This window comes from Eucyclogobius newberryi, unplaced genomic scaffold, assembly GCF_026437365.1.
Source record: "Eucyclogobius newberryi isolate DKJ021-1_F unplaced genomic scaffold, fEucNew1.0.hap1 SCAF_7, whole genome shotgun sequence".
NCBI lineage: Eukaryota > Metazoa > Chordata > Actinopteri > Gobiiformes > Gobiidae > Eucyclogobius > Eucyclogobius newberryi.
This window is the reverse complement of record NW_027316389.1, coordinates 30,811,768-30,828,005: the sequence shown is the minus strand read 5'-3', so window position 1 is coordinate 30,828,005 and position 16,238 is coordinate 30,811,768. Positions and strand designations below refer to the sequence as shown.

The window sequence follows — 16,238 nt, the reverse complement described above, 5'->3', positions numbered from 1 at the left end:
GTCCCTGGTTTAGTCCTGTTTCAGTCCCTGGTTTAGTCCTGTTTCAGTCCCTGGTTTAGTCCTGTTTCAGTCCCTGGTTTAGTCCCGTTTCAGTCCCTGGTTTAGTCCCGTTTCAGTCCCTGGTTTAGTCCTGTTTCAGTCCCTGGTTTAGTCCTGTTTCAGTCCCTGGTTTAGTCCCGTTTCAGTCCCTGGTTTAGTCCTGTTTCAGTCCCTGGTTTAGTCCCTTTTCAGTCCCTGGTTTAGTCCTGTTTCAGTCCCTGGTTTAGTCCCGTTTCAGTCCCTGGTTTAGTCCTGTTTCAGTCCCTGGTTTAGTCCCGTTTCAGTCCCTGGTTTAGTCCTGTTTCAGTCCCTGGTTTAGTCCCTTTTCAGTCCCTGGTTTAGTCCTGTTTCAGTCCCTGGTTTAGTCCCGTTTCAGTCCCTGGTTTAGTCCCGTTTCAGTCCCTGGTTTAGTCCTGGCTTTAGTCCTTGGAAAATACCTGGTTAAGTCTTGCATTGGTCCTGCTTTTGTCACTGGTTTAGTCCTGTTTTAGCCTATGGTTTAATCCTGTTCTGGTCTCTATTTAGTCCTGTTTTATTCCTGCTCTAGCCCTCTTTTAGTCTTCCTTGTCTGTTCAACAATAAGGTGTTCAAACAAGTCTTTAAATGTTTTAGATGAGGTTTAAATATCCCAAAAATGTGACTGGACAAGGAAACTGCCCACAAAACAGATCAAACTTTACACTCACTAATGTATCTCACAAATGAAAGCAACATGCGCTCATCGCTCCCAGTCTACAAGAGAAACGACAACAGCTACAGTTCCTGACATGACGTGTGTTTGCTCACAGTTCTTCTGCTACAGTTCCTGACATGACGTGTGTTTGCTCACAGTTCTTCTGCTACAGTTCCTGACATGACGTGTGTTTGCTCACAGTTCTTCTGTTACAGTTCCTGACATGACGTGTGTTTGCTCACAGTTCTTCTGCTACAGTTCCTGACATGACGTGTGTTTGCTCACAGTTCTTCTGTTACAGTTCCTGACATGACGTGTGTTTGCTCACAGTTCTTCTGCTACAGTTCCTGACATGACGTGTGTTTGCTCACAGTTCTTCTGTTACAGTTCCTGACATGACGTGTGTTTGCTCACAGTTCTTCTGCTACAGTTCCTGACATGACGTGTGTTTGCTCACAGTTCTTCTGCTACAGTTCCTGACATGACGTGTGTTTGCTCACAGTTCTTCTGCTACAGTTCCTGACATGACGTGTGTTTGCTCACAGTTCTTCTGCTACAGTTCCTGACATGACGTGTGTTTGCTCACAGTTCTTCTGTTACAGTTCCTGACATGACGTGTGTTTGCTCACAGTTCTTCTGCTACAGTTCCTGACATGACGTGTGTTTGCTCACAGTTCTTCTGTTACAGTTCCTGACATGACGTGTGTTTGCTCACAGTTCTTCTGCTACAGTTCCTGACATGACGTGTGTTTGCTCACAGTTCTTCTGCTACAGTTCCTGACATGACGTGTGTTTGCTCACACTTCTTCTGCTACAGTTCCTGACATGACGTGTGTTTGCTCACAGTTCTTCTGCTACAGTTCCTGACATGACGTGTGTTTGCTCACAGTTCTTCTGTTACAGTTCCTGACATGACGTGTGTTTGCTCACAGTTCTTCTGCTACAGTTCCTGACATGACGTGTGTTTGCTCACAGTTCTTCTGCTACAGTTCCTGACATGACGTGTGTTTGCTCACAGTTCTTCTGCTACAGTTCCTGACATGACGTGTGTTTGCTCACAGTTCTTCTGCTACAGTTCCTGACATGACGTGTGTTTGCTCACAGTTCTTCTGTTACAGTTCCTGACATGACGTGTGTTTGCTCACAGTTCTTCTGCTACAGTTCCTGACATGACGTGTGTTTGCTCACAGTTCTTCTGCTACAGTTCCTGACATGACGTGTGTTTGCTCACAGTTCTTCTGCTACAGTTCCTGACATGACGTGTGTTTGCTCACAGTTCTTCTGCTACAGTTCCTGACATGACGTGTGTTTGCTCACAGTTCTTCTGCTACAGTTCCTGACATGACGTGTGTTTGCTCACAGTTCTTCTGCTACAGTTCCTGACATGACGTGTGTTTGCTCACAGTTCTTCTGCTACAGTTCCTGACATGACGTGTGTTTGCTCACAGTTCTTCTGCTACAGTTCCTGACATGACGTGTGTTTGCTCACAGTTCTTCTGCTACAGTTCCTGACATGACGTGTGTTTGCTCACAGTTCTTCTGTTACAGTTCCTGACATGACGTGTGTTTGCTCACAGTTCTTCTGCTACAGTTCCTGACATGACGTGTGTTTGCTCACAGTTCTTCTGCTACAGTTCCTGACATGACGTGTGTTTGCTCACAGTTCTTCTGCTACAGTTCCTGACATGACGTGTGTTTGCTCACAGTTCTTCTGTTACAGTTCCTGACATGACGTGTGTTTGCTCACAGTTCTTCTGCTACAGTTCCTGACATGACGTGTGTTTGCTCACAGTTCTTCTGCTACAGTTCCTGACATGACGTGTGTTTGCTCACAGTTCTTCTGCTACAGTTCCTGACATGACGTGTGTTTGCTCACAGTTCTTCTGTTACAGTTCCTGACATGACGTGTGTTTGCTCACAGTTCTTCTGCTACAGTTCCTGACATGACGTGTGTTTGCTCACAGTTCTTCTGCTACAGTTCCTGACATGACGTGTGTTTGCTCACAGTTCTTCTGCTACAGTTCCTGACATGACGTGTGTTTGCTCACAGTTCTTCTGCTACAGTTCCTGACATGACGTGTGTTTGCTCACAGTTCTTCTGCTACAGTTCCTGACATGACGTGTGTTTGCTCACAGTTCTTCTGCTACAGTTCCTGACATGACGTGTGTTTGCTCACAGTTCTTCTGCTACAGTTCCTGACATGACGTGTGTTTGCTCACAGTTCTTCTGCTACAGTTCCTGACATGACGTGTGTTTGCTCACAGTTCTTCTGTTACAGTTCCTGACATGACGTGTGTTTGCTCACAGTTCTTCTGCTACAGTTCCTGACATGACGTGTGTTTGCTCACAGTTCTTCTGCTACAGTTCCTGACATGACGTGTGTTTGCTCACAGTTCTTCTGCTACAGTTCCTGACATGACGTGTGTTTGCTCACAGTTCTTCTGTTACAGTTCCTGACATGACGTGTGTTTGCTCACAGTTCTTCTGTTAAAGTTCCTGACATGACGTGTGTTTGCTCACAGTTCTTCTGCTACAGTTCCTGACATGACGTGTGTTTGCTCACACTTCTTCTGCTACAGTTCCTGACATGACGTGTGTTTGCTCACAGTTCTTCTGCTACAGTTCCTGACATGACGTGTGTTTGCTCACAGTTCTTCTGCTACAGTTCCTGACATGACGTGTGTTTGCTCACAGTTCTTCTGCTACAGTTCCTGACATGACGTGTGTTTGCTCACAGTTCTTCTGTTACAGTTCCTGACATGACGTGTGTTTGCTCACAGTTCTTCTGCTACAGTTCCTGACATGACGTGTGTTTGCTCACAGTTCTTCTGCTACAGTTCCTGACATGACGTGTGTTTGCTCACAGTTCTTCTGCTACAGTTCCTGACATGACGTGTGTTTGCTCACAGTTCTTCTGCTACAGTTCCTGACATGACGTGTGTTTGCTCACAGTTCTTCTGCTACAGTTCCTGACATGACGTGTGTTTGCTCACAGTTCTTCTGTTACAGTTCCTGACATGACGTGTGTTTGCTCACAGTTCTTCTGCTACAGTTCCTGACATGACGTGTGTTTGCTCACAGTTCTTCTGTTACAGTTCCTGACATGACGTGTGTTTGCTCACAGTTCTTCTGCTACAGTTCCTGACATGACGTGTGTTTGCTCACAGTTCTTCTGTTACAGTTCCTGACATGACGTGTGTTTGCTCACAGTTCTTCTGCTACAGTTCCTGACATGACGTGTGTTTGCTCACAGTTCTTCTGCTACAGTTCCTGACATGACGTGTGTTTGCTCACAGTTCTTCTGCTACAGTTCCTGACATGACGTGTGTTTGCTCACAGTTCTTCTGCTACAGTTCCTGACATGACGTGTGTTTGCTCACAGTTCTTCTGTTACAGTTCCTGACATGACGTGTGTTTGCTCACAGTTCTTCTGTTACAGTTCCTGACATGACGTGTGTTTGCTCACAGTTCTTCTGCTACAGTTCCTGACATGACGTGTGTTTGCTCACACTTCTTCTGCTACAGTTCCTGACATGACGTGTGTTTGCTCACAGTTCTTCTGCTACAGTTCCTGACATGACGTGTGTTTGCTCACAGTTCTTCTGTTACAGTTCCTGACATGACGTGTGTTTGCTCACAGTTCTTCTGCTACAGTTCCTGACATGACGTGTGTTTGCTCACAGTTCTTCTGCTACAGTTCCTGACATGACGTGTGTTTGCTCACAGTTCTTCTGCTACAGTTCCTGACATGACGTGTGTTTGCTCACAGTTCTTCTGCTACAGTTCCTGACATGACGTGTGTTTGCTCACAGTTCTTCTGTTACAGTTCCTGACATGACGTGTGTTTGCTCACAGTTCTTCTGCTACAGTTCCTGACATGACGTGTGTTTGCTCACAGTTCTTCTGCTACAGTTCCTGACATGACGTGTGTTTGCTCACAGTTCTTCTGCTACAGTTCCTGACATGACGTGTGTTTGCTCACAGTTCTTCTGCTACAGTTCCTGACATGACAAGTGTTTTTGCTCACAGTTCTTCTTCTACAGTTCCTGACATGACGTGTGTTTGCTCACAGTTCTTCTGCTACAGTTCCTGACATGACGTGTGTTTGCTCACAGTTCTTCTGCTACAGTTCCTGACATGACGTGTGTTTGCTCACAGTTCTTCTGCTACAGTTCCTGACATGACGTGTGTTTGCTCACAGTTCTTCTGCTACAGTTCCTGACATGACGTGTGTTTGCTCACAGTTCTTCTGCTACAGTTCCTGACATGACGTGTGTTTGCTCACAGTTCTTCTGCTACAGTTCCTGACATGACGTGTGTTTGCTCACAGTTCTTCTGCTACAGTTCCTGACATGACGTGTGTTTGCTCACAGTTCTTCTGCTACAGTTCCTGACATGACGTGTGTTTGCTCACAGTTCTTCTGCTACAGTTCCTGACATGACGTGTGTTTGCTCACAGTTCTTCTGTTACAGTTCCTGACATGACGTGTGTTTGCTCACAGTTCTTCTGCTACAGTTCCTGACATGACGTGTGTTTGCTCACAGTTCTTCTGCTACAGTTCCTGACATGACGTGTGTTTGCTCACAGTTCTTCTGCTACAGTTCCTGACATGACGTGTGTTTGCTCACAGTTCTTCTGCTACAGTTCCTGACATGACGTGTGTTTGCTCACAGTTCTTCTGTTACAGTTCCTGACATGACGTGTGTTTGCTCACAGTTCTTCTGCTACAGTTCCTGACATGACGTGTGTTTGCTCACAGTTCTTCTGCTACAGTTCCTGACATGACGTGTGTTTGCTCACAGTTCTTCTGCTACAGTTCCTGACATGACGTGTGTTTGCTCACAGTTCTTCTGCTACAGTTCCTGACATGACGTGTGTTTGCTCACAGTTCTTCTGCTACAGTTCCTGACATGACGTGTGTTTGCTCACAGTTCTTCTGCTACAGTTCCTGACATGACGTGTGTTTGCTCACAGTTCTTCTGCTACAGTTCCTGACATGACGTGTGTTTGCTCACAGTTCTTCTGCTACAGTTCCTGACATGACGTGTGTTTGCTCACAGTTCTTCTGCTACAGTTCCTGACATGACGTGTGTTTGCTCACAGTTCTTCTGCTACAGTTCCTGACATGACGTGTGTTTGCTCACAGTTCTTCTGCTACAGTTCCTGACATGACGTGTGTTTGCTCACAGTTCTTCTGCTACAGTTCCTGACATGACGTGTGTTTGCTCACAGTTCTTCTGCTACAGTTCCTGACATGACGTGTGTTTGCTCACAGTTCTTCTGTTACAGTTCCTGACATGACGTGTGTTTGCTCACAGTTCTTCTGCTACAGTTCCTGACATGACGTGTGTTTGCTCACAGTTCTTCTGCTACAGTTCCTGACATGACGTGTGTTTGCTCACAGTTCTTCTGCTACAGTTCCTGACATGACGTGTGTTTGCTCACAGTTCTTCTGCTACAGTTCCTGACATGACGTGTGTTTGCTCACAGTTCTTCTGCTACAGTTCCTGACATGACGTGTGTTTGCTCACAGTTCTTCTGCTACAGTTCCTGACATGACGTGTGTTTGCTCACAGTTCTTCTGCTACAGTTCCTGACATGACGTGTGTTTGCTCACAGTTCTTCTGCTACAGTTCCTGACATGACGTGTGTTTGCTCACAGTTCTTCTGCTACAGTTCCTGACATGACGTGTGTTTGCTCACAGTTCTTCTGCTACAGTTCCTGACATGACGTGTGTTTGCTCACAGTTCCTCCCGGCTCTGAAGAAGGCCATGGTGCTGTTGTGGAGCGTGCTGAGCTTCTTCTTGAGCGCTCGCAGGCCCTGCTGGTACGAGGACTCCTGCACCGCCAGCATCTTCTGCATCTGACGCAGAGAGTTCAGCAGGTCCTGGGTGGACGAGCACTCCTGAGGACAACAAGCCGGAACTTTCTTTATTTTATGGAGCTGAAAAAAGGCTGAACCACTTTGAAAACACCATCTATATTGCAACAAGGTTTGAAAATCAACATTCAGTTACCGTGTCTGTCATTAGTATTTGAGAGAAGACGGAAATATGAACCAAACCTCATAGAAACTTTAATTTGAACACATTTCACATCAGGCTTTGTCATATTAATTTAAATTCTTTGTTGTCTTATATTCAGTCTAATCCACTTTATTTCTGTTGCACATTTTACAAAAAAAACTGTTTCCAAAGTGTTGCACATAGTGAAAAAGGACAAGAAAAAAACAAGTTAAAACACTAATCAAACCCATAAAAAAGAATAAAAATAATAGAATAAAAATATGAAAACAGATAAATAAATGAATAAATTGATGCAAAAAAACAAAGACAAAAGTAACCTTTGTTAAAATCAGTAAGAAATGTATTCATAAAAGACATGCAGTGTTAAAACCAAGAGAATAAAATATCTAAATGAAAAAAATAATAAAAATAAATCACAGGAACATAAACAGGTTTATAGAAGTCCATTTAATTCTGATTAATTTGAGCTTAATCTTGCCGATCTACACTGAAAACACTGTAAAATAGCAACAGTTTAAATGGCCTTAATAAAGCACGAACAAAGACATCGTTTACGAAGAATGATTTAGGCTTAGTAACTATTTGATGCAGCAGTTTAGTTAGTGTATAAATCAGGCCTAAATCATTCTTAAAAGGTCTTTGTTCAGGCTTTATTTCGAGCCCACTGCACTGGCCTCAGACGACTCTACATGTGGCAGCAGTACACACTATTATGAAGGACACAAGGACACTATTTCTGCTCAGCCTGAGAAACATCAGTGCAATGTTAAACGAGGCAGATATAATGACGGGTTGTTCTGCTCCGCTCTCAGCTGCTGCTTCACAGGTTCAAACCGAATTTTAAAGAGACATTTCATATTGCCTTTAAAATTCAAATTGATTTTTTTTATTAGTAAAGTAAAATAAATGTTGAAATGGACATCGTATTGAGAGTCTGACACCTGCTTGTCTCTGGAGCAGTTACTGTTTTGCCAGGAATGTTCCACACTACAGCATTATACTATTATTATACCATTATCTACCTCACATTTAATCAATTACAGGTGATTTACGGCTGAAATTTACTCAAAAAACATGTATTCTTACTGTGACCTGTAACTTGGCCTGGTGCTTGTCTCCATGGAGATAGTTAGTACATGTAGCACCTTTAAAATCTCGCAAATGTGCCGTTTAACTGTCAGTCGCAGGTGTTTTGTCTTGTGGTTCCAGGTTCATATTCCTATAATTACGGTCTATTTACATGAAACAAAAACTGGCACAAAGAGTCAGTATCTTCCATGTGATAACTGTGTGGATGCATCCTGTCTTAAAAGTGATCTATTTGAGTTATTTTATGGATTTTAGTAGATGATTTATTCTGGATGTATGATGTATGCAAGTATATTCTCCCACAAGGCCAAATTCTCATTATAAACCTATTTTATAATCTGTAATTTCCTTCCATCTTTGTTCCACAGCTGAGACAATAAAACGTTTAAAAAGAAAGAGCAGCAGTTATTATGGGGCCCTCAGACCTCTGCTCCACAGGCTTTTCACACATCTGTAGTGTTCAGACACACAGACTCCACAGCAGCTTACTGGCACTTGGACAATTCTGGACGTTTTTGCCTTGTATTGTATTGTATATTCATATATTTGTGTTTTGTTCCGGGGATTAGACACTGATAAACGCACCAGAAAGTAACATTAGCAGTACAATAGTATTTTCAACCCATGCACAAGTCATTCTGGCCAAACGTAACGCTGGAAATCCACAATGGGTTAAACATGTATGCTTTTAGGATTTTGCTCTGATTTGATTTAGCAGTGATCAAAGTGAGCACTTGTGAAACCTTATTTTGGTATTAAATGTTTTGTGTCTGTGCAGCACTTTGGAAACGGTTCTGTTTAAAAAAAAGAAAGAAAAAAGTGCAATGTAAATTCAGTGGATTTGGATTTACACAGTCAGTATAAATCAGACTAGAATAATCAGATAACTCAATGGTTAGATCAGATTTGTGTGTGTTACATGCAGAGAAATCTGATCAGTCATCACAGACTCTTGTTAATGAGTTAACTCTTAAGAAAAGTAGAATGAACTTTAAGATAACTCTTTAACATTGTCTTGATTTTTGTCTTTGCCATATTAGTTTGTCCTTGCACCATTTCCTTGTGAACACAGTTATTAACAATCAGAAATACATCAGATTACTCACACCACATGCAACGCCACATTTCAATAATTCAATCACTCCAAAAATCAGATCATGATCAGATTTTCTTGTCGCGCATGTGAACTCTGATTATTAAAGAACAGATTCTCACCTGAGCCGTAGAAGTGGAGAGATGATGCAGACAAAGCACCAGAAAAACTGCGCAGATAATCTTCATTTTTGCGCAATCGTGTGTTTCCTCCGCACCGAACCAGACTGCGCCTCTTCTCACCGGGACTGCGCCTCTTCTAACGGGACTGCGCCTCTTCTAACGGGACTGCGCCTCTTCTAACGGGACTGCGCCTCTTCTAACGGGACTGCGCCTCTTCTCACTGGAACTGCGCCTCTTCTATCTGGGACTGTGCCTCTTCTCACTGGAACTGCGCCTCTTCTCACCGGGACTGCGCCTCTTCTAACGGGACTGCGCCTCTTCTAACGGGACTGCGCCTCTTCTAACGGGACTGCGCCTCTTCTAACGGGACTGCGCCTCTTCTCACTGGGACTGCGCCTCTTCTCACTGGAACTGCGCCTCTTCTCACTGGAACTGCGCCTCTTCTCACCGGGACTGCGTCTTTTCGTGCGCACTTGCCACATTTCTCCCTCCTCCTCCTCCTCCTCCTCCTCCTCCTCCTCCTTCTCCTCCTCCTCCTCCTCTTTTCTTGCTCTTTCTTTTCATCCCGCATCCAGAAATAAACATTGACTTTTTTCAACCTTCAGCATCGCCACAAATAACTTCTGCAAATTAAAAGTCAGTTGCGACTCGCGCGTCTTCTAATCAAGACAAAGGACAAAGAGGATACTTTTTGAAAGGCTCCACAGAACTCGTCCTGGAATCCAGCCTCGCGGTTGTAAACTAGTACTTTTTGAAGCCAGCGCCATCATGTTGTGGTGAGGAGTCGTGTGGCCCCTGAAATGACAGGGCAGCGGGGCCTTTCTCCACAGATCACGGCTCCTAAAGTCCCACTGCAGAACTGTTCAAGGAAGTCACGTTTTTCCAATGCATTTAATGTTTTCTAATGAATGCTTGGTTTGCGGGATGAATAATAAATCATCATCTAAATCATCATTTTGCACAAGTCAAGTGGCAATTTGTGAAGAAAAAGTTGAAAATTACAGGATGTCACGCTGAGAACTTAATGGAGACACTATTATTGCTGATCTATACATGATTAGATTTAATAATGTTACGTTTTGTTCACTGCAAACCGTCGGTGTAATCCCTCATTCGTCCAGGCGTGTTCCATAGTAGAAAAAGCTTCAGTTGTAGTCATCTGGACTCAGTTTGAAAAAGTAGACGTTTCGACTCTCATCCAAGAGTCATTGTCAATAAAAGAATTTAGATCAAGAACTCCGATATTAATACTGTTCTGTGGTAAGACCCGCCCATTGGGAGGAGCCTTCCTGAAGTAGAAAGAGTTGTTTGTTTCAACAGAAACTCCCCCCTTGTATCTACCGAGCTAGCCTATTCAGAATCTTAATGGCCTATTAGAATCCTCTTTGTCTTTGTGAGACCCTGGCTCAACCACCCTGAGTACCTGATTAGCATCTAAATGTCCTGGTCCTGGTCCTCTACCTTTCCAGGGGTTCAGTAACCCATTATAAATAACAGGAAGATTAAACCTTAGCCCTCCATTTCTGTTTAAAGAAGGTCTTTCTTTTTTAACAAAAATAGCTTCCTTGACTCCTCTTTCAAACCATCTTTTCTCCCTGCTTAAAACCTTCACCTCACCGTCTTCAAACGAGTGATTAGAGGCTTCAAGATGGAGATGCACGGCGCTCTGTGGTCCTGAACTTGTATTTCTTCTGTGCTGATAAAGCCTCTTGTGTAGAGGCTGTTTTGTCTCACCTATGTAACGTTCTTTACAGCTTTCTTCACTGCATTGGATCGAATAAACTACATTGCTCTGTTTTTGAGTCGGCAACTTGTCCTTAGGGTGAACCAGTTTTTGTCTTAAAGTGTTTCCTGGTTTAAAATAAACAGGGACTTCGTGTTGTCTAAAAATTCTCTGCAGTTTTTCCGACAGGCCAGACACATAAGGGATAGAAACACCCTTCCTTCTCTGTTCAGTTTCCCTTTTGTCCTGCTTCTTGGTTCTCTTCACTCTGTTGAGAGCCCAAGCGGGGTAACCACAGGCTGAGAGGGCATTTCGGACATGTTTTTCCTCTTTCTTCTTGCCCTCTGAGCTGGTGGGCACACCTTGAGCTCTGTGTTGTAAGGTTCTGATCACCCGCAGCTTGTGCTGTAGTGGGTGGTTGGAACCAAAGAGCAGATACTGGTCCGTGTGTGTAGGTTTCCTATATACTTCTATTTGGAGTTTCCCGTCTTCTCCTCTGATCGTGGAACAATCAAGAAAGGCCAAGCGATTCTCCTTAGCGTCTTCTTTAGGTGGGTCTTACCACAGAACAGTATTAATATCGGAGTTCTCGATCTAAATTCTTTTATTGACAATGACTCTTGGATGAGAGTCGAAACGTCTATTTTTTCAAACTGAGTCCAGATGACTACAACTGAAGCTTTTTCTACTAATTCACTGCAAACCGCAATATCAATCTAAAACGGCTTTAATAATAGAAATAGGTCCATTTAATTCTAGTTTATAACTATAGTACGGATAAGCCCCGTCTCTTCAGGTAAATGCAATGATATATTACCACTGGGAGATGAAAGGTGAAATGCTTTTATTTGAGTGTGTTGTTCTCAAAGTTGGTGTGTCAGAACTTGAAAGTTAAAGGTGAAAAGGTGAATTTTAACAAGTGGAAAATTCCGATGGCTGGAAATCTTGAGCTGCCCATCCCAAAAGGTTCCATAACTCCAAGGGAGATTTACTGTTTTGGAAAGAAACATAAATCCACAAATATTGAACCTTTAAGATCATTATTTGTTTGGGATTGGCGTCACAAATTTCCAATATTATTCTCCTGGTTTAAAGTCCTTTCAAATGACAACAGTCACCCATTTGTTATTTTTCTGACAGAGAAAATGTTGAACTTTGTGTCAATGTTTCTTCATGTAGATTGAGCTTGTAATGACAGAGATAGAAACCATAAACCAAGTCATCAAATCTACAATCCGACCATTAAGCGGCAAATTCTACCATGGAATTCTCAATTTTAAACTATGGGATTGTTAAGTGTGACATCACAGATCCAAATGTTCAGAGTGACACAAACAGAAGAAACAGGGAGTTCCTCTAATATCAGTGACTATTTTCAATGATATACTTCACTGGAGAAAAGTAGGACAATATTTTGACAAAATCTCAAATATAATTATGGTCACAGTATTTGAGTGAAACCTGTCATATGCACTGTAACTTAGTAATTAAACCCTCAAACAGGCCTTTAGGATTATATAAGGAATGATAATGGTAGTGTATAAACATGTCCTATAGGAATGTCACAGCAGTGTTTGGTTAAAAAAAGATTTCCAAAGAAGCGAGCAGGAGGATTACAGAGACGTTTTATTTTAGAAAGAACTGAGTCAGTTTCCTCGTGCAGATTTGAAATGGAGTAATAGGTATGTGTGTAAGCCATAAAACAACTGGCACCAAACGCTGTGTTCTGTAACCATTCATTTCACTTGCATAAAACATGTAAAGCAGCTCAGCGTGAAACTAAACTGACACTTTTTGTGCCAGGAAAGAAATGATTCAAGTGGTAATTTAGCCTATAGTTAGTGTGATAGATCTTATTCTCATCTTCAGGCTGTACATGACCAGAAAATGTGGAGCAGACTTCTCAGAGTTTGTCCCAGATCCATTCAAAAGGAAATGCATTACAATAACGCCACAACAAGTCACAAATGTGCACATAAATGTACTTTTAGATAAGTCATGGTGCGGATGTTTTAATGTTCATATGACAAGCTCTCGTGTGTTTCACTTAGAACTTTGTGTTGTGGGTCAGTCCCTGATACAATTTAAAAAGGTGAAAATTACAGGAAGTAGAGCTGAGTTCAAAAACAGAATCCCTCTGTGATGTCATCAATAAGCGGCAGTCCATCCAAATTACAGGGACAATTTACACACAACGGACAACGTTTTCTGACAGTTTGAACAATCATTCAACAAAATAAAGGTATCATCAGGTATTATTAGTCAAATCATAACTAGCGTGTGATTGATATAGGTTTTATTGCCCTTGTTTACAGTAGGGTGGCTGTCCAACCAGGAAGTAAAATGATAAACTTCACCAAAACCAAAACTGTGAACTGGGGAAAAATAGGCATAACATTATTTGTAGAATTTTAAATAGAATAGTCATATAAATTTAATGAAACAGTCAAAGAACATTCTGGTACAGTGCGTTGTTGGTTGGCAATAAATAAATCACCCTGTAAACTTCAGATAAATTCATTTAAAAAGGTCTCACATTTACACACAGTACATCTCACATCCACCAGAGGGAGCCATTCTTCCTCTTTACGTTTACCTTACAGACTATATTCCAAACAGACGTCTCTATTTCAAAGCAGGAGCTACATTCCTCTAATCTTAAAAAAGCAACAACATGTTAGTGATCAATAGGCTTTTCATTTCTGAACTACATTTACAAAGCCACCACATGCTCCCAGGATGTTTATTTTGTACTAGACTACATATAATTATCCATGCACTGCACATGTTTATAATCTCCTATGGCAGAGATGGATAACACTTTACTTTTCTTGCCAAAAGCGTCTAAATTACAATGTATTGTAAATCCAGTTAGACAAAGCTTGTTTGATGGATCCTTTGCCCAGGCCACAAAGCATTATGGGAGTGGGCTATTTACACCATCGACGGTCCCAGCCTTAGATTTGCCTTTTTTAAAATGTGTTTATTTGATTTGTATTACAGACACATTTCTTTTTAAATTATTCTTTTTTTAATTCATTTATTTATACAGGGAAACCCCAATGAGAAAAATACAGATAAATAACAAACAAACACAGGATATCTGAATAAAATGCCACTAAAACATTCCATAAAACAATCAATAAAAGTAACAAATTCATAAAAACACACTTACAATATGGGATTAATGACAGATCACTGTGGATTGTCCTTAACCGGTGCTTTTTATTAAAACAGAGAAAAGAGATGATCCGCTCGATTAGCTCCTCACAGATATTCATTTTTGTTCTCGCCACAGACTGTGCTACTCTCTTTGGAGCTAATCGAGTTGTGAGGATCTTCTCTTTCATGGGACTATATTTTTGTGATCCTGCTCACTCATCTTTTTCATTTAAAGGCACAAAAGGATTTAGTTTAAATAGCCTCTGTGTTTTGTTCCAGAGGAGGAAGACAAGTTACTGAAGGCTCTGTGTGATTGTGAAACAAAAATGAGATGGAACACGGTGGTGTAGAGAAGGCCTACATTTATTGTATTGATCGCTTTTTGACTGGTACAAGACTAAAGTTCTAAATATGGACTAAAGAAGAACTCAAGTTAAACTAAATCAAGGCTAAAACAGGTCGAAACGAGGATCCAAACTGGACTAAACTAGATCAAAACCATGTAAAAAGGCTAAACCAGGATTAAACCAGAACCAAACCAGGCCTTAACCTGGTCCCATCAGAACTAAACCCTGTTAAAGGCAGGTCTAAAGAGCCAGTGTCTAGGTCTGTTGACAGAGGTGAACTCCCAGATAACCCCTCTTCCCCAGGAGGCCACGCCCGCTCCTCTCCATATCTTAATCAGAGCCGACAGCTTCAATGTAAATGAAATGTGTTAATGGGTTTTGTAATTAGAGCAGAGAGGTGGCCGGGCTCTCCCTGCTCTCGCCGCGCTGCTGTTCCAAACTGATTAGACTTTGCTTTAATCGCACCATCTAAACAGCCTCTGAGAGAAGAGAGTCCCAGGCCAACGCAGGCAAATACCTCAGCAGGAACACGCTCCGAGAGAGCTAATAAAGACGCATGATTGTGAGGCTGAACTGTGAAGACTTTCTTCTTTGGTCTGGAGGCTTTATTTGACATGACAATACAGGGTCAAAGTGGGGTGAAGAGCAGGGAGGACATTCAGTCGTGAATCGATGCTTAGACTATTTGTTTCATCAGCAGCACGGAAATAGTGTCGATTCAACTGAACAAAAGGAATTGTTCTTCAGGACAGTTTCTTTCTTATGAATGAGAGAGAACTTTCCAACAAATCATTATTATAGTATTCATAGTAATGCTGCACGATACTGTGAAATGTTGCAGGATGTGTTATGGCTGCAAGGTGCTGCAATATCTGAATATTGGCCTACTTTTAGACACAATCATTTCAGTTTTAGAGGAGCAATTAATGGAGGGATTCAGCCATGTCTAATCCTCAGTGATACAGATGTGTCTTTTGAACACAGAGGTCCACAGCAAATCCTTGAATAACAATGATAATAAATAATGATTAAAGGTCAGTATTATTTATATTCAGGATGAAAGCTACGGAACTATGGAAAATTGTGACTCGTGAGTATATGAAAAAAAACACCATATTTATTTAAATTGTTTTCTGATGTTGTAACGTGTCTTTTATCTGATGTTATTCCCAGGTGTGGACAGTATATCTGACCACTGCAAAAGAGAATGGACTGTTTTTTATTAATGCAATACTTAGACTAGACTGAATAAGGAAAAACATGAACAAAATTGGAGCCCAATGAATCAGCAGAAACAATCGAGGTAAAGTAAATGTGTGTTTTTTGGGAGCTGCTCTCATGAACTGTCAGAGGTTTTAAACACATAATCATCCAGATTATGTATTTATCACAGAGTTTTCGAGATCACATGATTACAGTATAAGAGTGCACTCACACCAGCATCAAAATGTCATGTAGACACTTCACAATTAAAAACATGTAAAGGACAATCTGCTGCTCGTTACAGCAAAATGTCACTAAAAGATATAATTGATGTTTGAGAAGCACTTTATTAGACGAGTAGCTTCTGCCCAGAAGAGTCATCATTATTATTATCATTATCATCATCATTATTATTGTTATTATCATTATTATTATTTTTACTACACCATTTTCTCATTGATTAAGCCAATAACTGTAATCAACATTACTATTTAATTAATTGCACCCTGGATACAGCAGCTAAAATTGGTATTATGCATGTTAATACATTTTTTGTGTGAAAATTGAATCAGAGCAAAGATGCCCATCATAAATGATATTGTTGACTGATGAAAAGTACAATGTCAACAGTCCAAAATAATAATCATGATAAGATAATAGTCATTTTGTGCGGCTGTTTGACCCCCGCCCGTGGCATGAAAGTGGTACGACCCGCCGCTCTCATCCCTCCTCTGTCTCTCGCTCTCCTCACTCTGCCT

At 41.7% G+C, this 16,238-nt stretch overlaps 1 protein-coding gene across 1 annotated transcript in view; it reads right to left on the bottom strand.

Moving 5' to 3' along the window:
* LOC140349003 (fibulin-7) overlaps positions 1 to 9,141 on the bottom strand; it is a 30,364-nt gene extending 21,223 nt beyond the window's left edge. Inside the window, exons 1-2 of the mRNA XM_072435195.1 lie at positions 9,046 to 9,141; positions 6,461 to 6,620 (exon numbers count right to left, since the gene is read on the bottom strand). Coding sequence (XP_072291296.1) covers positions 6,461 to 6,620; positions 9,046 to 9,111 — 226 coding nt within the window. The 5' untranslated portion in view covers positions 9,112 to 9,141. The remainder of the gene's footprint in view (positions 1 to 6,460; positions 6,621 to 9,045) is intronic.
* Between the last annotated feature and the right edge of the window lie 7,097 nt (positions 9,142 to 16,238).